We start from the raw sequence: 26,818 nt of genomic DNA on the forward strand, positions 1-26,818 counted from the left end.
GTGGTCCACTGGTTCTCCAGGCTCGGAGGTTCAGCTAACAATCCTGACTGGTCAAAAAACAATTGTTATAGAAACAGCAATTAAGAATCTTTCTATACAGTGTGACGGGGTCCTGAAATACCCCTGTGAACTGTGTTTTTGAAAAGAGAGAGAGAGGTGCCCAACACAAACACCTTGTTAAAAAGAGAGAGTTATTTAACTCTGACATCTTGTTTTTAAGAGAGAGAGAGAGACAGAGAGAGAGACAGACGGAGACAGACGGAGACTGCTCACAGTTTGTTTATACTTTCTCCAAAGACATCGCCTGCTTGTACATTCTTCCACAGACAGAGAAGGGAGGAGTTATTTGAGAGACAGTCGGTACTCAGTACGGTGAGATAAACAGAAGGTCAGATGATAGACCTGAGACACATGATTTTGGACACTGAATGAGCTTTGTTGTGCCCACCGAAAAAGTGGGTTTTGGAGGATCGATCAGTGGCTCTTGCAGTGTGAACAGGGCGTGACCAGTGGGGAGTTGTTTGTGTGTCCAACCCTCGCCTGGGTTGATAGCTCCACCACAGAAGAACGGTCCTGGTCACAGACGGTGACTTCTAAAGGATTTCGGAGAACAACGGGAAGATCGGTGGTGTCAGCTCACCTGAAGACTCAAATCTCTCCCTCTCTCTCTCTCCATCACTACTCAACTCAATACCATGAACTGAACTGAACTTTACTCATCATCGTAAGACTGTATCTGTTTACCCCTCGACTTGAAGAAGCTTGGTTTTCATATATTTCCACACTTACTGATATACTTATATATAATCATTGTTAACCTGTTTGATTTATCTGCATTTATTTTACTGTATTGCATAGTTACTAATAAATATTGTTAGTTAATAGCAATACCGGACTCCAAAGTGTTTTCATTTCTGCTGGATCTTTAACCCGTCACGGGGTATGTGACAACAGACAGAGATGGGGGACCTTCATTGCTGCACCAAACCCCAGTGGCATAACAGGCAGTAAATTTAAGTCTCATTACAAGACTTGAAATCGAAACTGTCACACTTGTAGCTCATATGCAAAAAATAATTGTATAAATGTGCAAAGGATGCCTTGCTTCCAACAGCTTACCTTCAACGGTGCCTGGATCTCTGACTCAAACCGACTGCTTCTCTTGGTGTTCACTCGCTTCCTCCGTTTCCGTAGCACTATGTAAATCTGCACATACACCAGCAGTGTGACGATGAAGGGAATGAAGAACGAGAAAATGGACGAGTAGACCACAAATTCAGGGTGGTGGATAAGGCAGGTGGCATCATTCATGGTGTCTGCAATTTAGACAGGTTTCAAGGATTATTCCACATTCACTGTCTCAATCTAGACCAATCAGACATAGTTCACAATGTGGAATCTAATAGGATTCTTAACTTAAGAAGAACATCTTTTCGTGGCTGGGCGTTCCATTGGCCTTGAAAAATAAATAATCTTTTTCTCTTTATTTTCCTGAGTTGGCCTGTTTTCAAAGTTTATGTATTTTCATTTAACTCATCCATAAGTTAGGTACCATCTATTCCTCCTTGCCTATCTCTATTTGTTATAGTAGTCATATGCTCTTTATATACGTCACTGCTGTGATGTAGGAAGGCCATCACTGAATTGTACAGAGCAAGCTCCCATAAAATAATTATTAGTGAACAAGTAATTGATTTTGTTTTTCTTGAGGGGTGAGTATTGACCAGGGCACCAGGCCCGTTCTTCCTGGAAACAAAAACATGTCTTATGAGGATAGGTTGAGCAAGCTTAGGCTTTTCTCAGCGGAGAAAAGGAGGATGAAAAATGACTTGATAGATTGTAAGACATATGTAAGAGCAGAATTAAGCTATTCAGCCCATCGTGTCTGTTCAACCGTTCCATTATGGCTAATTTATTATGCCTCTCGCCGCCATTCACCGGCCTACTCTGTCACCTTTGACACCTTTACTAATCAAGAATTTATCAATTTCTGCTTTAAATATACTCAATGACTTGGCCTCCACAGCTGTCTGTGATAATGAATTCCATTGATTCACTACCCTCTGGCTAAAGAAATTTCGCTCATCTCTGTACTGTGCTATAATGCTCTAGGCTCTATGTTTTATGATCTAAAATCAATTCACCTTTGCGGTAGTGCACCATTGAGCTGGATGCCAACTGCCGTAAAACAAGACGCAGACACAATTCACCTTCCACGTTCACCTAAGAGGACACTCATGAACATTTATATCAACTCAGGTTTAAGATGTGGACAAACATACAATACTTGTGACAGAGTAATTGCTCAGATACCTATTCCAGGCTAAATTTACATTAAGGTCTGTCCAGTGGGACACTTGATCCTATAAATGACACTGAGGCCCAAATGCAACCACTGAGCCACAACTTACGCAGAGTGCTGATTGGAAATAGCTTCATACTACCATGTAGCATGGTTAATTGATGCATCTTATGTCATTGGACTGGACCTCAGTGTCTATTCATAAAAGAAACAGCATAGAGGGTGGTTAGTGGAGCTGTGCCAGCCCAGGAAGAGCTACTTAAGCGGATGCCACTCATCTGCACCGAAGTCTGACTCACAGCTTTACAGTTTAAGATCACAAAACAATAAGATATAGGAGCAGAATTAGGCTGTTCATCCCTTTGAGTTTGCTCCACGATTCCATCATGGCAGATTTATTATCCTTCTCAAACCCATTTTTGTGCCATTTCCCCAAAATCTTTATTTAATGCCCTGATTAATCAAGAACATATCAATCTCCACCTTAAGTGCACCCAATGACCTGGCCTGCCCATCTATCAGTGGCAATGAATTCAACAGATTCACCACCCTCTGGGTAAAGAATTTTTTTCTCATCTCTGTTCTAAATGGATGTCCTTCTATTCTGAGGCTGTGCCCTCTGGTCCTAAACTACCCCCCCCCCTCCCCCCACTATAGGAAACATCCACTCTATCTAGGCTTTTCAGTATTGGATAGGTTTCAATGACATCCCTCATCATTCTTCTAAACTCCAGCAAGTACAGGCCCAGGGCCATTGAATGTTTCTCATATGTTAACCCTTTCATTCCTTAGATCATTCTCATGAACCTCCTCTGGATCTTCTCCAGCACATCCTTTCTTAGATAAGGGACCAAATTTGCTCTCAATACTCCTAGTGCAGTCTGACCAATGCCTTATAAAGTCTTAACATTACATTCTTGCTTTTGTATTCTAATCCTCTTGAAATGAATGCTAACATTGCATTTGCCTTCCTTACTACCAATTCAATATGCAAATTATCCCGCACAAGGACTCCCAAGTCCCTTGGCACCTCTGATTTTTGAATTACTGCCCCATTTAGAAAATAGTCCATGGCTTTATTCCCTCTACCAAAGTGAATGATCATACACTTCAACTGCCACTTCTTTTTGCATATTCTCCCAACCTAAATCCTTCTGCAGACACCCTGCTTCCTCAACACTACCCACACCTTCTCCTATCTTCATATCATTCGCAAACTTGGCCACAAAGCCATCAATTCCTTCATCCAAATCATGTACTGTGAAAAGAAGCAGTCCCAACACCGACTGCTGCGGCACACCACTAGTCACCGGCAGCCAACCAGAATAGGCCCTCTTTATTCTCGCTCTCTGCCTCCTGCCAGTCAGCCAATCTTTTATTCATGCTAGTATCTTTTCTGTAATACTATGGGCTCTTATCTTGTTATGCAGTCACATGTGTGGCACCTTGTCAAAGGCTTTCTGAAAATCCAAGTAAACAACATCTACTGACTCTCCTTTGTCTATCCTGCCTGTTTTTTCCTCAAAGAATTCCAACAGATGTGTCAGGCAAATTACCCCTTAAGGAAACCATGCTGATTCTGGCCTATTTTGTCATGTGCCTCCAAGTACCCCAAAACCTCATCCTTAATAAGAGACTCCAACATCTTTCCAACCACTAAGATCAGGCTAAATGGCATATAATTCCCTTCATTTTACCTTCCTCCCTCCCATCTTAAAGAACGGAGTGACATTTGCAATTTTCCAGTCCTCTGGAACCATTCCAGAATCTAGTGATTCTTGAAAGATCATTACCAATGCCTCCATAATCTCTTCAGCCACCACTTTCAGAAGCCTGGAGTGTACACCATCTGGTCTAGATGACTTATTTACCTTCAGGCTTTTCAGCTTCCCATCACCTTCTCCTTAGTAATAGCAATGACACTCACTTCTGCTCTCTGGCACTCTCACCTTTCTGGCATTTTGCTAGCCTCTCCCACAGTGAAGACTGATGCAAAATACTTAAGTTCCTCCGCCATTTCCTTGTCCCCCGTTACTACCTCTCCAGCATCATTTTCCAGCAGTCAGATATATATCCTTGTCTCTCTTTTACCCTTTATACATAGTATCTGAAAAAACTTTTGGTATCCTCCTTTGTATTATTGGCTAGATTATTTTTAAACTTCATTGTTTCTCTCTTTATGGCTCATTTAGTTGCCTTCTGTTGGCTTTTAAAATCTTTCCACTAATGTTTGCTATATCATATGCCCTCTTTTTTGCTTTCATGCTGTCTTTCATTTCCCTTGTCAGCCATAGTTGCCTCATCTTCCCTTTAGGATACTTCTTCATCTTTGGGATGTATCTTTCCTGTGCCTTCTGAATTGCCCCTGGAAACTCTAGCCATTGCTGTTCTACTTTCATCCCTGTTCATGTCCCCTTTCAATCAACTTTAGCTAGTTCCTCTCTCAATTCTTTGTAATTCCCTTTACTCCACTGTAATACTGATGCAATCAATTTTAGTGTTTCCTTCTCAAAATGCAGGGTGAACTCTATCATATTATGATCACTGTCTCCTAAGAGTTCCTTGATCTTGAGCTCGCTAAACAAATCTGGGTCATTGCATAACACCCAATCCAGAATTGCTGCTCCCCTCGTGGGTTCAAACATAAGCTGCTCTAAAAAGCCATCTTGTAGGCATTTTACAAATTCCCTCTCTTTGGATCCAGCACCCACCTGATTTTCCCAATTTACCTGCATATTGAAATCCCCAATGACTATTGCAGCATTGCCCTTTTTAACATGCCTTTTCTATCTCTCATTTTAATTTGTCACCCAGATCCCAGCTACTGTTTAGAGGCCTGTATATAACTGCCATCAGGGTCTTTTTACCGTTAACTTGACCCACAAGAGTTCTATATCTTCTGACCCTATGTCACCTCTTTCCAAGGATCCAATTTCATTTTTTTACCAACAAAGCCACCCCACCCTCTCTGCCTATCTGTCTGTTCTTTTGATACAATGTGTACCCTTGGATATTAAGTTCCCAACTATGATCTTCTATCAGCCATGACTCAGCAATACACCCATCATACCTGTCTATATCTAACTGCACAACATTATTGACCTTATTCTATATACTGTGTGCATTCAAATATAACACATTCAGTCCTGTAATTTAGCACCCTTTTCAAATCTAGCCCCTGTTATACTGATCCCATTGACTACAATTTTGACTTATCATCTGCCTGTCCTTCCTCAGTCTCATTACACACTACATTTAGTTGTATATCAACTGCCCCATCTTCAGCCCTATCACTATGGCTCCCATCCCCCTGTCAAACTAGTTTAAATTCTCCCCAACAGTTCTAACAAACCTGTCCACAAGGATATTGGTCCCTCTCAGGTTCAGGTGTAACTCATCCCTTTTGTACAGGTCATACCTTTCCCAGAAGAGATCCCAATGATACAGAAAACTGAAACCTTCCCCCTTGCACTAATTCTTCAGCCAGGCGTTCATCTGCCAGATTATCCTATTCTTACCTTCACTGGCACAGGCGGCAATCCAGAGATTCCAACCTGGAGGTCCTGCTTTTCAGCTTTCTACCTAACTCCCTATATTCTCTCTTCAGGACCTCCTCTCTTTTCCTACCTCTGCCATTGATACCATTGCTTTCAGCTGTCTACTCTCCTCCTTTAGAATGGTGTGGAGCCGATCTGAGACATCCTTGACCCTGGCACCTGGGAGGCAACATACTATCCGGGTGTCTCTATCACCTGGATAGTAGTGTTGAGGACATGGCAAAGGATATGAATCAGACAATGGAGATCATAATGGTGATCCTGCGCTTGGAACTGTTCTGGGTATTAGAGATTTATGGGACCAACTATTCATCATGAATGGAGCAAGTGAAAACTTCGGAATAAAAACAATGATTTATTGGGACCATATGTCTTTCTCTACTGATTTTTAAAACAAAACTTCATCTACCATTTACTATATTGCCTATCTGCCACAATTTTTGTCCAGTTTTGGTCGCCTCACTATTGGAAGGATGTGGAAGCATTGGAAAGGGTACAGAGGAGATTTACCAGGATGCTGCCTGGTTTAGAGAGTATACATTATGATCAGAGATTAAGGGAGCTAGGGCTTTACTCTTTGGAGAGAAGGAGGATGAGAGGAGACATGATAGAGGTGTACAAGATAATAAGAGGAATAGATAGAGTGGACAGCCAGTACCTCTTCCCCAGGGCACCACTGCTCAATATAAGAGGACATGGCTTTAAGGTAAGGGGTGGGAAGTTCAAGGGGGATATTAGAGGAAGGTTTTTTACTCAGAGAGTGGTTGGTGCGTGGAATATACCGCCTGAGTCAGAGGTGGAGGCAGATACACTAGTGAAGTTTAAGAGACTACTAGACAAGTATATGGAGGAATTTAAGGTGGGGGGTTATATGGGAGGCAGGGTTTGAGGGTCGGCACAACATTGTGGGTCGAAGGGCCTGTAATGTGCTGTACTGTTCTATGTTCTTGGGATATGGACATCGTTCCAAGGTTGATCCTTAATACTCTTCATTACTCACTCTTGGTAAAACAATAGTTGGTAAGACAAACATTTTTTGATGCTGGCAAATTTTAAAACAAATATTATTTCTTGAAGATGAACATCTAATTGTTATCATGGTGGGATTAAATAATGTTTCATAAAAATAAACAAAAGAGGCCGCTGGTGCTGATATCTGGAAGCAAAAATCAAACTGCTGGAGGAACTCAATGGGTCAGGCAGTATTTGTAGAGGTAAAGGGTTAGTTAATGATTTGGTTGAGAAAATAAGGGCAACTTATGTATCATCTACAAGTCCCTCTGATTTTTTCCAGGGTACATGGTTGACATTCCTACGGTCACATCAAATTGCATAGCATAATTCTAAACACTGAACGTTCACCTTAAATTGTTACTATCACCATATGAGAAGAAAATATGCATATTATAGCTACCTGTCTCATTCAGTCCAAATAGTAGTGGACAGGATATGGCAAAGGACAAAACCCAGACAATGGAGATCATAATGGTGACCCTTCGCTTGGAGCTATACCGGGTATTATAGAGCATCGGCATGGCAACAGCAGTGTATCTGAAATATAAGACAGGATGTGGAAAAGAAAATGACAAGAGGCAGTAAAGCTTTTCATCCAACTTTGAACTCTATTTTGCTTTGCAGTTTATAATGCTTAAATATTTGTTTGTATAAAATTTGCATTCCAATTGTACACCAGTTATTGAAGACAAGCAAAAGAAAAACATAAAACTGTTATACATTGGATATGTAAAATAAAAACAGTAAATTATAAGGATTCTCAGCAGAAACTGGACAGTTTTTGATAAAGGGACACTGACCTGAAAAAGTGATTCTATTTCTTTCTCCGCAGTTGCTGCCTGATCTGCTGAGTATTTCAATCACTTTCTGCTTTTTATTTGTACTGTATATCAATTGGAATAAATTTTCCTTCTCGCTCTTTCAACCATCAGAACAGGTCACCTACCTGTTTTGGAAGTGGTCAGATTTTATCAGAACGGAGATAGGGTCTGCTTGAGATCATGGCTGAAAGGCTTTCTAGTCAGTTTGGCTTTGAAACCTTTAATATTCTTGGCTGCCTTGAATTTCTCTTATTCACATCCAAGCACAAGCTTTCTGCAGAAGAGTGGTCTAGATTTGCTTTGTATGAAGTAGTACTTCCTGAAATCACCCTGGACACCAAGCTTCTGGTCTAATGTTTGAGTTATCTAACATATCAATACTTCTAATTATCTTAAACACCTTCTTTTGATCTATGGAATTGCATATTCCTGCCACATTCCAAAGATGCACAGGTTAGGCTTAGTAAGTTGTGGCTGTGCTACGTTGGTGCTTGGAGCATGATGACACTTGTGGGCTGCCCCCAGCACAATTGTTGGACTGTGTTGGTCATTGATGTAAACAACACATATAACTGTATTTTTCAATGTTTTGATGTACATGTGACAAATAAAGCTAAACTAACCTTTATCTTTAAGGGACACCAATTAATCTCCCAAGTTAGACTCCCATACTGTTATGCTAATGCAGGAATTTGTGGTAACACATGCAGTTTGCCCCCAACATATCCTTAGGTTGGTGTTAATTGTTAACACTTCAATGTACATGGGATAAATCAATGAATCTGAATCAAATTTTTCCTATTACACTTAACAGCTATGTAATTTCACTTGATCTATGAGATTCCATCATGGACCAGTTCTGCCACATCGCTGCTGCGGTGATGGAAGGGAGCTTTGCCCTATTGACTGTTATAAAGATGCATGTACCAGTCACTGATGATCCCACAGAATGAAAAATTGTATGAGTTTCATAAAGCATTGGTTGAAGTCACTGCTTGTTGAGGTTTCTAAAGTTAAGCATAAACATAGGTAGAACTTCTTTAATACAAATGTTCTCCTGATGCAGATTGTGATCATCCTTTCAACTCTCCGGTTTCTGTAACTCTTCATGTTTTGAAATGTGTGGCTGGTGACGGTGTCCGGTTTGGTCCACTAGCCATTCACTCTATTTATGTCTATTAGGGAAGCATGTGATCATTGAAGAGAACTAAATGCTCAAAACAAAACACCTGAACATCATTAAAAATAGGTAAAATGAGAAAGGTGATTCTGGACTTTAGGACAGGGCAGATTGACCACTTCTCACTGCACATAAACGGCTCCTTCATAGAGAGAGTTTGGAGCACCAAGTTTTTAGGAATGCACGTAAATGGTGGCCGCTGAACACCACCATGTTAGTCAAGAAAGCAAGGCATCTTCTCCATTTCCTGAGGAGATTGAAGTATATGGGGCTCCCCCTCCCCCTCATTCTAATCAATTTTTTTAGGAGCACCACTGAGTGCATCCTGACCAGCTACATCACTGCCTGGTATGGGAATTGCAAGGCATCTGACCGCAAGACCCAACAAAAGGCTGTTGAGGGGATCATCAGGGTCTCTCTTCCACCCATTAGTGATACTTATCAGGAGCTCTAATTATGCAGGGCCCTTAGCATTGTCAATGATCACTCCCAACCATCCCAAAATCTCTTTGCCCGCCCCCCCCCCCCACCTTACTATCAGGCAGGAGGTAACATTAGGGCAAGGGCTAACAACAGGAATTCTGCAGATGCTGGAAATTCAAGCAACACACATCAAAGTTGCTGGTGAATGCAGCAGGCCAGGCAGCATCTCTAGGAAGAGGTACAGTCGACGTTTCAGGCCGAGACCCTTCGTCAGGACTAACTGAAGGAAGAGTTAGTAAGAGATTTGAAAGTGGGAGGGGGAGGGGGAGATCCAAAATGGTAGGAGAAGACAGGAGGGGGAGGGATGGAGCCAAGAGCTGGACAGGTGATTGGCAAAAAGGATATGAGAGGATCATGGGACAGGAGGTCCGGGAAGAAAGACAGGGGGAGGGGGGAACCCAGAGGATGGGCAAGGGGTATAGTCAGAGAGACAGAGGGAGGAAAAGGAGAGAGAGAGAAAGAATGTGTGTATAAAAATAAATAACAGATGGGGTACAAGGGGGAGGTGGGGCATTAGCGGAAGTTAGGGCAAGGGCTGTTAGAATTGGAAATAGCTTCTTCCCCTGGGCCTTGAAACTACTGAACTCCCAGCCACTGCCCAGGTCTCATCACTTATGAAGTGCCAGTAGTGTTATACTGTTTAACTTGTGTCGTAAATGCATCTTGTGTTAAGTGTCAATCATCTGGAATATATTTTATTATTTGTTAATTTATTTATGGTAATATTACTTTGTGTTGTGTCTGAGTTGTATGTACTGTGTTGTGCACCTTAGTCAGGAGGAATGTTGTTTTCACTTGGCAGTTGAATGACAATGAACTTGAACTTAAACTTAATGAAGCTCACTACATTCACCATTTGTACAGTTTAAGAATTCTTAAAACTTGGAGATTAATGAAGGATTAATTTGGAGGTTAAAAATTACATAGCTGTTAAATCTAATAGATTAAATGAGAGAGACTAACTGCTGTCTTCACTTTTAAAGATAAAGATTAGACTAGCTTTATTTGCTACATGGAAAAATCAAGACATACAATGATTGATGTAACCCTAACATGGTTCTTCCTCAAAGTTTTAATGCAGCTGAAAACTCACAACCAAGTTTCCTTTCATTGCAAAAAAAAAAGCTCCAATTTATTTTGGGTATATTTTCATCAGACAGCTCAGGGTTATCAGCAGAATGACATTATTTTGGTCTAATTCCCTCTCTTTTAGAAGAATTCACACAATTGAGTGTAAACCATCAGTATCCTTGGTTGCATGTAGTAAGTTTGGCATATAGTAGCTTACGTTTGGTGGATTCTGCTTCTGAAATTCATTTCACTAAAGGTAATAGAACAGAATTTTGAAGTGAAATTCAATGTGTAAATGTTGCTCTATTTCATGTTCATATCTGACCAAGGGAAAAGTATTTCGCCTCCATCCCATACGACCATTTGTCAAATACACATAGAAACTTTATAAAGCACTGGTGAGGCCTCACTTGGAGTAATGGGAGAAATTTTGGGCCCCTTATCCAAGAAAGGATGTGCTGACAATGGAGAAGGTTCAAGGGAGGTTCATGAAAATGATTCTGGGATTGTCATATGGGGAACGTTTGATGGTTCTGGGCCTCTACTCACTGGAATTCAGAAGAATGAGGGGTGACTTTATCGAATGGTGAAAGGCCTCAATAGAGTGGATGTGGAGAGGATGTTTCCTATGGCGGGGGAGTCTAAGATCAGAGGACACAGCCTCAGACTAGAGGGATATCCTTTTACAATGGAGGTGAGGAGGAATTTATTTAGTCAGAGGATGGTGAACCTGTGGAATTTGTTGCCACAGGCAGCTGTGGAGGCCAAGCCATTGGGTATATTTAAGGCAGACATTGAGAGATTCTTGATTAGTCAGGGTATGAAGGGATATGGGATTGAGAAGGAAAATGGATCAGCCATGATGAAATGGCAGAGCAGACTCGATGGGACAAATGGCTTAATTCTGCTCCTATGAAAACATTGAAACATACAGTGAAATGCATTGTTTGTGTCAACGATCAGCACAGTCTGTGAATGTGCTGGGGGCAGCCTGCAAGTGTCACCATGCTTCTGGCACTGGCATAGCATGCTCACCACTTACTAAGCCTGACCCGAGCCTCTTTGCAATGTGGGAGGAAACCCATGTAGTCACAGGGAGAACGTACAAACTCCTTGCAGACAGAGGCAGGTAATGAGCCCTGATTTACAGGCGGCACTATAAAGCATTACACTAATTGCTATGCTACCATGTCGCCCTTAGTGAATCCAGTTTGGCTCCAATACACTTTACCAATAAGTCCCTTTAAAAATGACACATCAACCCACAGCAATTCATCAACCACTATCAGTGGCTGAAGAATATCAACTGCTCATTATCAACTGCTCATGATCAACTAAGCATAGGCAATAAATATTGGTCGTGCCATTAATACCGAGATCTTGAGAATTGACTAAAAGGATACGATCCCAGGTACCGTGGCACTGTCACACAGTTACAACTGCAGCTGTAGACTTTTACCACTAGATGGGCCTGATACATTGCTGGAAGCTTCAGCTGTCAATCTGTGCATCTACAACCGTAGACATACATGGTAAATACATACGTTACCTGTCAATGCTGATGGCACAAAGGTTAAGGATACTCGCTGTGCACATCATGACATCAAGCGTCACGAAGATGTTACAGTGGATCCTGCTGAATCTCCATTCTCCTACCACCTTGGTAAATAGAGAGCTCAGTGTGAATGTAACAGTCACTACATTACAAGTTAAAAATAATTTAAATAGCAGTCCAGTTGAGGTGCAGTTTATGTTTTCATATAAGTGAATACAATACCCATTTCAGCCTCATTAATGCACTTCAGAAACCCCATGGTGCAAATGGTGGTCTTTGTTTTTCCCATGCTACTGAGGATCATTTTGGAAAAAGCAGAGGAACTTCTCCAGAATACCACAATAAGTGGAGAATAGTCGCATATAAATTATGCGCATCCAAATTATATTGTTTGATTGACAGGGAAATCAACCAATCATCTTCACTCTGGCTGGCAATGTTACTGAATGGAAATACCCCTTGCCTTTCAAAAGGCACCATGGATTTTTCAGCTGCTTGAACTAGAATGCATTCATCTCAGGTTTAGGCCCCACAAGATTATATTGGAGCATAGTTTTTGAGATCAAGCGAAAGAAGGGGGTTTTGAACTCACAACCTTCTGTCCCAGCAGTGTGAGTGTTGTCACTAAGATGTGGCTGACAGCCTGAGTCACAACTACCAATTGCTGATTCTCAACACTGATGTGTCAAAATTGAGCAAAGGTGTCAATAAATTGTGAGCTGAAAAAACCTCTGCAATTATCTCAAAACCTCTCTACAAAAAGGCCTTTGTTTCTTAGTGCCTATAAAAGTGTTTTCATGTTATATTGTTTTACAACATTGAATCTCAATGGATTTAATTTGTTTTTTTCTGATGCTGAACAACTGAAATTTTTTCTGATCTGTTTTCACTTTGACACAAAAGAGTCTTTTTCTGTTGATCGGTGTCAAAAGAAGCCAAATTAAATCCACTCTGATTCAGTGTTGTAAAACAATAAAACATGAGCACTTCCGAGGGGTTGAAGACTTCTTATAGGCACTGTATATAGTGCCTTTGATGAGAACGTCTCAGTGAACTTCACAGCCAGTGAAGCAAGGCATGATCCTGATGTAATAGTTTCAGCAACCGGTTTAAATTCAGTTAAGTTTCACCAGCAATAATAAAATAGCAATCACATTATTCTTTTTTTTAGTGAAGTTGGTGGAAGGAAAAAGATTGGCCAGTTCAACTGAAATAACCTGTTTTGCTGTTACATAACCTTTATGCAAAGTTTTACCATAGGGCCCCTTCTCTAACTACTACAGCAGAAGGAGACTGGATTTAATGCCTGATCTAAATGACAGCACTTCTAACAGAATGCCGCTCCCACAAGAGTATTTTGGAGAAAAAGCATAGATCCTGGGATCAAGGGTCTGGACAGGGTTTTGAACTTACAACCTTCTGTCCCAGTGATGTGAGTGCTGCCACTAAGACGTGGCTGACAGCCTGAGTTACAGCTACCATTTGCTGATTCTCAGCACTGACATGACACCGTTGAGCAAAGGTGTTAATAAACTCAAAGCTAAAAAACTGTACAAGACAGAATACCCTTTCCTCAGCTGAAACATTTTAGTGATAACTATGGGGTGACAAATTGTGTTTGAACATTGTCTTTTCAGCTGAAAGATTTAATGATTGTCAAGAGGTCTTGCATGAAGCCTGATGCATTCATCATTCTTTCATGTTTTATGCCATTTAGGTTTCTGTCTGTCATTGAAAGCAGGTTATGGTTGAGGCCCTGGTACACCTGGCTGAAGATTAATCACCCTGGAGGTCATTTTCACTTTAAATAATGGTTAGACAGGCAATAATAGATTAGTTGCCTATTATAGAACATAGAACATTGCACAGTGCAGCACAGTACAGGGCCTCTGGCCCATGATCTTGTACTTCTAACCTACTCTAAGATCAATCTAACCCTTCCCTCCTATATAGCCCTCAATTTTTCTTTCCTTCTTTTACATTCTTCCAGATCTCTATTTTGACTTAACTTGCTTATTCAACTCCAGCTGAAGACCTAGTCAGTCCAAGAACAGTTCTTTTTGATGAATGGCTTCATCCAGCCTTTTTAAAAAAAATTAATTCAGAATTAGAGTTAAATTTACAACGTCACGTACCCAACCCCACGAAATCCAGCTGGGAACATGAGCTCTAGATATTTCCTGCAAGTTCTGTTCCTACTGATATGTTGATGCTCCGATCACAAATTTCTATCATTTTAAATGAAGTGGTGTGTCATTCAATTATTCTTTGAACATTATTGAGGCTGTATGATCAAGTTGTATAACTGCTTTATCTATGAATCCGAGAGATTCTGCAGATGCCAGAAATCCAGAGGAACACACACAAAATGCTGGGTGGCCTCAGCAATCCAGTCAGCAGCTATGGCAGGCATTCCCAGCCTGGGTTCCATGGACCCTTTGCTTAATGGTATTGGTCCATGGCATAAAAAAGATTGAGAACCCCTGATCTATGGAGAGGAATGTATAGCTAAGTAGCGAAACATTTTGGCATGAACATTGAATTCTCCAACTTCTGGTAATTCCCTCCCCCTCCCTTCCCCCATCCCAGTTTCACTCTGCCCCCTCCTCCAGCTGCCTATCACCTCCCTCGTGGTTCTGCCTCCTTCTATTACCCACTGTGCTTTCCCCTATTCCTTCTTCACCTTTCCTGCCTACCCCCTCCCTGCTTCCCCTCCCCCACCCCTTGATCTTTCCCCTTACTTGTTTTCCACCTGGAACCTACCAGCCTTCTCCTTCCCACCCTCCCCCCACCTTCTTTATAGGACCCCTGCCCCCTCCCTCTTCAGTCCTGACGAAGGGCCTCGGCCCGAAACATTGACTGTCCATTTCCACGGATGCTGCCCGACCTGCTGAGTTCCTCCAGTGTGTTGTGCGTGTTGGAATGTACAGCTGATGTTTCGGGCCAAGACCCATCATCAGGATGATGAAGGGCTTTGATGAAGGGTCTCGGCTTGAAACATTGACTGTTTTTTCCTCTCCATTGATACTGCCTGACCTGCTGAGTTCCTCCAGCATTTTGCATTAATTAGTCAATGGTATCTTTGAAATTGAGAGATTTTATGGGCTCAGAATAGCTGCATCAGAGGTTTGATGCACCTTGAGGTGTTTCGGTTATACAATAAGGTATTGCATACACTCACTGGCCACTTTATTAGATACCTCCTCTATGGTTTTCTGCTGCTGTAGTCCATCCACTTCAAGGTTTGATATGCTGCACATTCAGAGATGCTTTTCTGCACACCACTGTTGTAACATCTGGTCATTTGAGTTACGGACGCCTTCCTGTCAGCTTGAACCAGTCTGACCATTCTCCTCTGACCTCTCTCATTAACAAGGCCTTTTCATCCACAGAACTGCCGCATTTTTGCCCAGAGAACTGCCGCTCACTGGATGTTTTTTTTTTGTTTTTTGCATCATTCTTTGTAAACTCTCTAGATAATGCTGTGTGTGAAAATCCTAGGAGATCTGCAGTTTCTGAGATACTCAAACCACCCCATCTGGCACCAACAATCATTCCATAGTCTAAGTCATTTAGATCACATTTCTTCCCAATTCTGATGCTTGGTCTGAACAACAACTGAACCTCTTGACCATGCCTGCAGGTTTTTATGCATTAGAGTTACTGTGGCATGATTGTCAGATATTTGCAATAATGAATAGGTGTACCAGTGTACCTAATAAAGTGGCCACAGAGTGCAAATGCCAATAATCTGTTCTGTCTAATGCTTCTTGCAGCTGCTCCCATGATGTCAATATGAAAGAGGCTCGGGATGCCCACTGTGACCTTGAGTTTTGACTTGCTCCAGAGCTGGAGCTGAACTAACAATCCTTAGGAGTACATACTACAAGTTGGATGGATCCCTCAGTAATAATCACAGTTTGGGAAGATACAATACAGAAAGCACACAGAAGTTATATTTCTTTTCAGTATGTACTAAGATGTTCGCAGTACAAAATAAGCACTATAGTACCTGTCTACTGAACTTTGCAGAGCATAATTAATTATTTTGGGGTGACTATGTTTCACCTATTTTCAAAGATAAATATCCCTTACTTTGATGACAATTAAATCTGGAGATAAAGGGAAATACTGATTTGGATAAATGATTATGCATGAAAGGTTTTTGTTTTTTGATTAAGCATTGGGATACCTGATGTTATATTAGTTGAATTTAAATGAACAATTTTCACAACAATTTTGATGGTTACAATAGGAAAAGCCAGCCTGTGCTGCTTTGAAGCTATTCTGCATCCTGTTGTCAGTCTGCAAGGGCAAAAATAATTCTGTCTAATTGGATGATTTATGTTGATTGTATTGCAGGATTTACAGTCCTGATAGCTCCTCTAAATAAATGGGTCTGTATATTTGTGTACCATTTTACTCTTAAATGTCTTATGAACATAGGTTGAGTGAGCTAGGGCTTTTCTCATTGGAACAAAGGAGAATGAGAGATGACTTGATAGAAATGCACAAGATGATAAGAGGCATAGATCGGATGGACAACCAGAGAACTTTACCCAGGGGTGGAAATAGCTAAAGTAAGGGGGCATAATGTGAGGCCTCAATAGAGTGCATGTGGAGAGGATATTTCCTATGGTGGGGGAGTCTAAGACCAGAGGACTCAGCTTTAGAATAGGGGGACGTCCATTTAGAACGGAGGTGAGGAGGAATTTCTTTAGCCAGAGAGTGGTGAATCTGTGGAATTCATTGCCACAGGTGGCTGTAGAGGCCAAGTCATTGGGTATATTTAAGGCAGAGGTTGATAGATTCTTGATTAGTCAGGGCATCAAGGGATACGGTGGGGGGGCGGGAAGGCAGGAGATTGGGGATGAGAGGGAAAGTGGATCAGCCATGATGAAATGGTGGAGTAGACTCGATGGGCCAAGTAGCCTAATTCTGCTCCTATATCTTATGGTCTTACGGTCTTATAAATTTAAAGTGTTGGGAGGAAATATAGGGGGGCAGGGTATGTCAGAAGCAGGTATTTTACATAGATAGTGGTGGGTGCATGGGATGCCCTGCCAGGGCTGGTGGTAGAGGTAGGTACATTAGGGACATTTAAGAGGCTCTTAGACAGTGCTTGGATGAAAATAAAATGGAGGGCTATGTGCAAGGGAAGGATTAGATTGATCTTAGAGAAGGTTAAAAGGTCCACACAACTTCATGGCCAAAGGGCCTGTACTGTGCTGTATTGTTCTATGTTCTAATGCTGAACTCCTTCTCAATGACATAATTCTGTCACACTTGAAGGTTTGTAGCTCTTTGTCAATGACTGAATTTCCGTATATGCTGTAAATTGAGATTTGACAGGACATGAATGATTCAATACAATAGCATTTAGAACCACAGAACCATTGAGAGAAGCAGCATGGAAATAGACCCTTCAACATCGACCATTGCCTATCAGAGCTGGTTTTATAATTCCAATGCCATTTGGCCTATAACCTTCAAATCTTTTCCTATCCATGTGACTGTTTAAGAATTGTGCTGTACTTTCCTGAGCTGAGCTATGATTTTGCTTCCCTCTTCCATTTAGATAACTACATGGCTTCATCGACACCTTGGCCTCACCCTGTCATAAATATTTCCTTTGTGCCCACCCTTCCTACAGCTTAAAAATAACGTCTTTGTTTTCCGGTTCACATTAATGGTCTTTGGCCTAAGTATTAATAGAATTTCTCTGACCTGCCTAGTGTTTCCATCATCTTACTTCAAATTTGTGGATTTTTAAAAATTGATTTTCAAAATCAGCTTTGCCCTCTATTACCTTTCTCCCTCAAGCTTTCTTTTAAACATATCATGTTCTAAACTTTTCTCTAAGGTCCATAATATCTTCTGTTTATTGAGTCTAATTTTGGACTCAGCTGCAAAAGGGGCCCAGCTTTCATACTGCCATTCCATCTCATAATGTTAAATTCCTGTTAGATCACTCCTTGGTCTTCCTTGCTCTGTGCAAGAGTGTCAATCTATTTAGTCTTTCCAGATAATGATTATTTCTCAGCTCTGTCATCAGGCTTTCGTACTTGTCCCAAACTCTTACTGCCTTTCTGCAAACCACACATTGCATAATTAATGATCAAGATATTCAAAACTAAAATATGGTGGAAATCTGAAATAAAACAGAAAGTTAACATTCATTGTTGAATTCATTAGGATTTCACATTTCCAGTATTGAGCTTTATTCATTTATACTTATTGAGATACGGTGCAGCCCTTCGACCCATGCCGTCCAGCATTCCCCTGATTTAATCCTAGCCTAATCACGGGACAATTGACAATGACCAATTAACCTACTAACTGGTACATCTTTGGACTGTGGGAGGACACCCACGTCTTCCACAGGATGGACATACAAACTCCTTGCAGATGACATTGGAATTGAACTCCGATGCCCTGAGCTGTAATATCATCATGCTTACCGCTACGCTATTGGCCATTTCAGTTTTCATGTTCTTGCTCTAGACCAGGGGTTCCCAACCTTTTTTATGTCATGGACCAATGCCATTAAGCAAGGGGTCCATGGACTGTAGGTTGGGAACTCCTGCTCCAGATACACCTTACATTATTCCAAACACGAGGAAATCTGCAGATGCTGGAAATCCAAAGCAACACACAAAAAGTGCTGGAGGAACTCAGCAGGTCAGGCAACATCTATGGAAATGAATAAACAGTTGACGCTTTGGGCCAAGACTCTTCATCAGGACTGGAAAGGAAAAGCAGAAGTTAGTATAAGGTGGGGGGAGGGGAGGAAGAAGTACAAGGTGGTAGGTTGATAGGTAAAACCAGGATGGGGGGAGGTGTTCAACTAAAGAGCTGGGAAGTTGATTGGTGAAAGAGATAAAGGGCTGGAGAAGGGGGAACCTGATAGGAGAGACGGAAGACCATGGAAGAAAGGGAAGGGGGGGGAGGAGCACTGGGGGAGGCCACGGGCAGGGAAAGAGATAAGGTGAGGGAGGGAAATAGGAATGTGGAATGATGAAAGGGGAGGGGGGAATTACTGGAAGTTCGAGAAACGGATGTTCAATGCCATCCAGGTTGGAGGCCACCCAGATGGAATACAAGGTGTTCATTATTCACATTACATTAATCACTTACCTATACCAGCCTCTTTCAGCTGCTTCGACTGCCATGTCATTCATTCTCTCCTGCCTTCCAATCAATCAGAATTCTTTTCTTCTCTCTGTTCCTTATTCTCAGCTCAGGAGAATGTGTTTTTTTAACTCAGAATCATTAAATCTGTTTCTTTTTCCACAAATGCTGCCTGACCAACTATTCACTGCTTCTTCAATCTGCACTCGGATAATCTTCCACTGTATTATTCCGATCACACTCAATAGCTTTCTGACCCTTTCCTTAGGGAGTTTTGTCCGAATGTAAAATGCAATAGGATTAACTAATTCAGCAGACATTAAGGATTGAGCCTAGAATCTCTGGCCTTTAAAGCTCATTACCATGGTCTCTTCCTTGTCTTACAGGGTCTGATTATACCTAGTTTGGTCATAGCATGTAGGAGCCTTCAGGCCTGATAGCAGGAGAGAAAATAGAGGAGCATTGCATTCTGCAATATTACTCTTTAGAAGTGAAGAAGGGCAATTTTGTCAGTTGCTTAAGTTTTTCAGTACTCTGGGGGTTAATGCTTGCACAGAAGCCGCATCGGGTACATTCTGTCTTGGTGCCACACTCAAAGAAATATCTAAGCAGAAAGAATGACTAAACAAAATGTCAAAGTAAAAGCAGAAAAAATAATACACGAGTAAGGTCTAGGATTGGTGAATTTTATGCCCCAACTATTAATTGGGTGATTAATTTGATTACAGATGATGAGAAAATGGAGCACGATGATTTGTTAAAAGCCAGGTAACCTTGTCTGAATCTCCTTTTTAGTGAAACACAGATGAAACCATTAGCGGTTGATTAAACTGTCAGATGTAAATCTGCTTTAAATTTTCCCAAGGGAGAACACGGGAGGGTCTATCGCTCATTCAGGAGGCAGCAAGATAACGGCTTACATCCTGCTGGGAGAAGTATGAAGTGAGTGTAAATTTGAATCTATTCCTTTTGTCATTTGTCTTTGTTCCTTCTAGGATCTGAGTAATAATTCAGAATGCAAATATGCTAACACGTTTTCTTCTCTTGCATTGGTGTAACTATCACAGCGATCCTTTCACAGCCTTGTCAACTGAGAAGGAAGTGGCCTGTTTTCTTTGAAGATGCATCTTAGTTTTGAAGCAATTTAAAACTACAGCACAAACATGGAGAAAAATAAATTGAATGGCTGAAATCATTTGAAAAGGAAAGAAGCCATTTTGCTTCCAACTGGTGGGTTTAATCGAAACCTGTTAAACCCACTCAGAGTATTCAGTGGATGGGCTAATTTTGATCATTTGATAACATTTAACCCAGTGGCAGTGAGGAGCTGTGCACAGAACAGTACAGTACATTCCCTTATCTGAGTGTGTAATTGAATTGTAGAATCCAGTGCTGGCAGTTGATGGGAACGTGAGGGATAGCATATAAAAGTAGCTACAAATTATGTGCTGGGGCAGAGGAGCTGTGTAGGACATATAGGGTAAGAAAAGTTGGATCAAGAGGACATGAAACTAGCAAGATCATTATCTGAAAATGCCAGTGAGTCTTGAAGGATTTAAGATCAAGAGGTGGAACATCAAGGGTAGTCAGTAATGGGTCTTGCCAGTGAAACCCATATCCCAGAAAACGTATCCATAAAATTGATTGAAAAGTGAGACACTGTTCTTTGTGTCTTGAACCACACACATTGAGGCTCACCACATTCTTCCCTCTCCAACATCAACTGCACATAGACAAGCTCATCGAAGACCAAGCTAACAATCCCCAGCCAGCACAGCATTACTTCTAGATCTATAAACTGACATCTTTGCCAAGTCTAGGAACAGAGTGTTGGGAATTTTCAACATAATAGCTAATCTAGAGGGCTTAATTTTGAGATGATTGAAGGAAAATTATCATGGGGGGAAATCAGAGATATATATCTTTTTAAAACACACAGAGTGGTGATTGCATGGAATGCCTTGCCAGGATTGGTGGTAGAGGCAAATATAGAGATAGAGGGACATTTAAAAGACTCTTAGATAGGTACATATAGTAGATGATAGAAAAATTGAGTGCTATGCGGGAGAGAAGGGTTAGAATTGTCTCAGGGCGTCTTATAATGTTGGCAAAACACCATGGATTGAAGGGAATGTACTGTACTGTTCTATGCACAGCTCGATGTTCTACAACTCATCTCCTCACTGCCACTGAACTGAATTGAATTGATTTGAATGCTTATGTGAGTTGCTGTTCCTGGACTACAGTTCAGCATTGAACACCATAGTTCTATCCAGGCGCGACAAGAAGCTCAGAGGCCTTGGCCTTGACCCCGCCTTGTGCAGCTGGATCCTGGACTTCCTGTCAGATCACTGGCAGATGGTAAGAGTGGGCTCCCTCATCTCCACCCCTCTGACTCTCAATACAGGGCTGTGTACTGAGTCCCCTCCTTTACTCACTTTATATCCATGACTGTGTTGCCACCCACAGCTGTAATCTGCAAATTAAATTTGCTGATGACATTGATTGGCCTTATCTCAAACAATAATGAGGTGGCCTACAGGGAAGAAATCATCTCTCTGACACAATGGTGTCAAGAAAACAACCTCTCTCTCAATGTCGCAAAACAAGGGAGCTGGTTGTGGATTACAGGAGGAATGGAGATGGCTAACCCCTATTGATATCAATGGATCTGGGGTTGAGATGGTGAACAGCTTCAAGTTCCTGGGCATCCACACCACAGAGGACCTCACGTGGTCTGTATACACTAGCTGTGTGTACAACAGCGCCTCTTTCACCTCAGAAGATTGAGGAAGTTTGGTATGGGCCCCCATATCCCAAGAACTTTCTACAGGGACACAATTGAGAGCATCCTGACTGGCTGCATCACTGCCTGGTATGGGAACTGTACCTCCATCAATCACAGGACTCTGCAGAGAGTGGTGCAGACAGCCCAGTGCATCTGTAGATGTGAACTTTCCATGATTCAGAACATTTACAAGGACTGGTGTGTAAAAAGGGTCTGTAGGATCATTGGGGACCTTAGTCACCCCAACCGCAATCTACTCCAGCTGCTACCATCTGGGAAACGGTACCGCAGCATAAAAGCCAGGACCAACAGCTTCTTCCACCAGGCCATCAGACTGATTAACTCACACTGATTTGAGTGTACTCTATGTTACATTGACTGTTCTATTTATTATAAATTACTTTGCACATTTAGACGGAGACATAACGTAAAGATTTTTACTCAGGTATGTGAAGGATGTAAGAAATAAAGTCAATTCAATTCACTAGGGTCAATTTACTGTAGCCATTTAGCCAAATACCCCACACATATTTGTAAAGTGGGTGGAACCAGGACCACCAGGAGAAAGTCCATGCAGTCACTGGCAGAAAGTGTGAACTCCACATAATCAGCACGGGTAGTTGGCATTCAACCTGGCTCTCTGAAGCATTGAGGCAGCAACTCGACTAGTGGAGCTACTGCTGTCCAACACACCATCCCTTTTGTTGTTTCCTCCCTCCCCCTTTCTCTGCTTAGATCTTGTTTCGTCTCTAATTTTCCCGAATTTGATAAACAGCTATCAATCCAAGATATTACCTTTGTTTCTCTCTCACTTATGATGTCACCTTCCATGATCTTTTCTTTCTCCTGCAGGGTTAGATTGACCTTAGAATAGGTTAAAAGGTTAGTACAACATTGTGGGCCGAAGAGCCTGTACTGTGCTGTAAAGTTCGATGTTATGGAGGGTCTAATGGGCACATGAGCTGACACTTAATTTTATGTTTTAGTTTGGTTCCACATCATTAATGAAATAAAGTGGTATATACAATTGAAAAGCACTTGTGTTGTTGTTTTGGGTCCCAATCATTCTCATTCCATTTCATTCAATGTAATGAAAATTACAAAAGCTCCATGTTGAACAGAAGATCTCCCCAGATCTGGAATTTATGTTGCTAGCTATTACTGCCTTTTACTTGGATCACCCCAATGGAAAAAAAACACACTTCAAGAAGAAATTCTTCTAATATTCAAAATCCTGCCTTCTCTAGTCTCTCTCTCTCTTCATGTCTCAATGTCCTCTTCTACAATATTTGTCATTGAAAAACTGGTTCATGAAACAGGAGTTAGAAGTTTATAAACTGACTGACGGCAGACACTAGCCGGACATGCCAGCAGCCTCCATGGTATAAAGTACAGTGATCAGTATCGTCAATAAGTTAGATTAACTGATGTAATATGTCTGTTTGTTTGACGACATGACAATAAATCATAGAATCTAGTCATCAAACTTATGGGTTGATTCAGTTTGTGGCAGGCATTAGTAAGCTTTTTTTTAAACCTAGTTTTTTGATATGCTTAATATCAAGAGATGCATCAGTTTAAATCATACTCTTTATGTCAGATCTTAAGATTTTGTCAACAGAATAATCTCCCAGTGCTCTGGGTTAATCGTGTGGAGAATGCAAATGGACATCCCACCATGAGAACTTCAGTGGAAGAATAAAGGGAAAGAATGAATGAACTTCTACTATCCAGGGCAAATCTCTATTCCCCACAAACACAACTTCTCAATTCTTCTATTTGTTTAATTTGAGCTTTAGTTAGGTTTTAAAATTATCATCCTTGTTTTCAAAGCCTTCTATGGGCTTAGCTCTTCCTGTGCCTCTCACTGTCCCTAGCTCTAACAAGTACTGAAATCCTTCAATTCTGGCTTTGTTTACATCTCTATTTTCCATTTTCTATTTATAAATGTTTCTGCCTTGGGATTCACTTCCTTTTTTGACAGTCCTTCCAGTCCACCTCTGAATACGTTTCTGGCCACCATCTCTGTGAGTTCTTCAAAGTCCAAGTTTTGTTCAATAATGTCCTTATGAAATAACTGGAGTATTTCACTTTCCAAAAAATAGTGTACAAATCTTGTTATTGTTGTTAAAAGCTTTATAGCAACCTTCAGCAAAAACTTCCTTCTTACCTATGTAAAGTGCCATCAGCACTAAGCACAGAGGGAAACATTGTAAATTGTCCCACGGTTAGGGTAGGGTTGATTGGGTTTATCGGGGATTGCTGGGGCGTTGTGGCTCGAAGGGCTGGAAGGGCTTACTACGTGCTGTTTCTCTAAATAAATACATTTGCCTCGAATGCTTCAGCTAACTCACAGAAAGTTCTTTGGTACTGAGCTCTTTGCTTCATTTGTGGTTTTCTTGGCGGTAACCTTGAAAATTTTTCAGTCAATAGCAAATGTTTACTCTTGTGAATCCACTTTCACTACAGAGCAGTTAAGATTCCAACAACTCTCTGCTGACATTGTTACAATGTACAATTTGCTGTAGTCCCTGGCTGACTTTCAGCAACTTTGTAAATTAGAATGTAATGTCATTCTTAAGAGTTTCATTACACCAAACAGCACGGTGAATTGAAAATTTATTCTCGAGACTAAACCTTGATCACTAACAAGAATGTCCTTTCTTTCTAACTGTGTACTTTTTAAATGTTACTAGAGAGATCATATCCTAAGGTGGTTATTAAATTGAAAAAGGAGTTGTCATTGTATCTCATCTGTGAGGTTTAGATGCGACTACTGTGGAAACGAGAGGTACTGAACTAAATTCTTAATAAATTTATGAAACATAGAACATTGAACAGTACAGGCCCATTTGGCCCACAATGTTGTGCTGAGCTTTTAACCTAAAATGAATCCAACACTCCCCTCCTGCATATCCTTACATTTTTTTCTTTCATCAGTCCTATCTAAGAGTCTCTTAAATATTCCTAATGTATCTGCATTGGCCACCATTCCTGGCAGTGCGTTCCACACACCCATCACTCTCTGTGTTTTTTTTTAAAAAAAACATACTTCTAACGTCTTCCTATACTTTCCTCCAATCTTTAAGATTATAGCCTCTCATATTAGCCATTTCTACCCTGGGTAAAAAGGTGCTAATTCTCCATTCTCCCATTTATCAATGCCTTTTATCATTTTATGCACCTTTATTAAGTCAATTTCCATTCTCCTTCACTCTAAGGAAAAATATCCTAGCTCGCACAACCATTTCTCATAAGCCATGGTCTCTAGTCCAGGCAGCACCCTGGTAAATCTTCTCTGCATTCTCTCTAAAGCTTCCAATCTTTCCTATAATGATGTTACCAGAACTGAGCACAATATTCTAAGTGTGGTCTATTCAGGGTTTTATAGAGCTACAAGTTTCTCCATCTAATTGTCTGCTTTTATGGTCAGTTCAAGTGTTAGCACCTAAGGAAACAAAGTTATCTTTATAGATCTTGTTTTTGATCAAGAACTTGTAGCTTTCTTCACATCAGAAAGTGGACAATACGCTGAAGTGCAGGCCATTTAGCCCAACTAGTTTTGTGCTGGTTTTTATTTGCTTGTTCCACCTCTCTTCATCTCATCTAGTCAATGTAACCCTTAAATTTCTTTCTTCATCTTTGAAAACATTCTTCTAAAACTGAACACCTAAAGTTCACATGGGAGGTGAAGGAAATCAGAATTCACAAAGATAATAGAGGTTTAGGGAAAGAGAATGCACATTTTGAATTTGAGAGTTTTTTGCTGGGGGTTGCTTAGTTCTGAAAGGGTGATGATGAAATAAATGCCTGTTAAGAAATAACTCAATAAGGAAATAATTCCATACTTGGATAGGAGGGGTTTTAAAGGTTGCAGTAAAAATGCAATGCAGTTGTGTTTGGGTACAACTTCCAAATGACATTGTTAGGTACAATCAAACTCATGACCTTTTTCTGCATGTTTTATTTTATAAAGAGGATAATCCATTTGGAAAATTAATCAGTCTATCATTGCTTGAGGAAGTTAAGAAATGTTCCATTTATTTTAAAGTATTTCAATGGTCCTTCAGAACCAGAAGGTTTTGGTAATGTTAGCATGAATTCCTCTTTGAAGTACTGGCAGAGAGTTTCTAGAAATGACTTTATATCAATTGGCATTATTTAAAGCAAGAAATAGAGGATTGTCTTTCAAAAGATTATCTTCAAGAGCTGGACTCTATTTGAACTACACTTCAGCTGTCTTCTGGGAGTGCAATATGGAAAATGGCTATATTGCTGAAGGATCCAAGTTAAAAAATCACAACACACTTCTGATTGGTGCTTTGGAGATTAGTGATTCAGGTTTGCATGAAAACTAGGTCGTATCTTTTGCTATGGTAGATCAATAACTATGGTACAGTAGAATTCACTGTCCCTAATGCCCAAGTAATACTGAGTGAAATATAAATAAAACGAGGGAAAAGCTTCTCTTGAATAATCATCAAAACTGTCATGTATAATTTGAGGTTGTGAACACATACATGCATTTGCATCTTAATGTTGAAATAGATTGTATCATGACATTATTTGGTCTCCTTCCTTCACAGGTTTGCTAGCATTGTCTCTCAACAGCTTTTGTCCGGTATTAAGAACGCTCTGTCCTTATGACTTGAGGTGTTGTGACCTGTGGGGTTAAAAATTGCGCAATTGACTTAAACGAGGGAAATCAGTGTTCTTGACCTAGTGTTTTATCTCTGTACAGATTTCAGATTGATCCTTCAATATCCTGTGAGCAAGTCTCCAGATCAGAATTCCACCATAACTGAGTTTCCCACATAGCTCCATACCAAAACCAACATCTTAGTTTTTTTACAATCAGCGGTGATGGGTAGGTAGTACACACAATGTCTGCTAGTAGTTATTATGTGCTATCCATT

The 26,818-nt window shown here is 40.8% G+C and overlaps 1 protein-coding gene across 5 annotated transcripts in view; it reads right to left on the reverse strand.

Annotated features, from left to right (window-relative positions):
* The window catches only part of LOC140212748 (D(2) dopamine receptor B-like), a 117,370-nt gene that overhangs the window by 24,520 nt on the left and 66,032 nt on the right, over positions 1–26,818 (reverse strand). For all 5 annotated transcript variants that reach the window (XM_072283909.1, XM_072283905.1, XM_072283907.1 and 2 more), the window contains 3 exons: positions 11,978–12,087; positions 7,274–7,410; positions 1,120–1,316 (listed from right to left, as the gene is read on the reverse strand). In XM_072283909.1, the coding sequence (XP_072140010.1) occupies positions 1,120–1,316; positions 7,274–7,410; positions 11,978–12,087 (444 nt within the window). The remainder of the gene's footprint in view (positions 1–1,119; positions 1,317–7,273; positions 7,411–11,977; positions 12,088–26,818) is intronic.

Source organism: Mobula birostris, chromosome 20, assembly GCF_030028105.1.
Source record: "Mobula birostris isolate sMobBir1 chromosome 20, sMobBir1.hap1, whole genome shotgun sequence".
NCBI classification, from domain to species: domain Eukaryota; kingdom Metazoa; phylum Chordata; class Chondrichthyes; order Myliobatiformes; family Myliobatidae; genus Mobula; species Mobula birostris.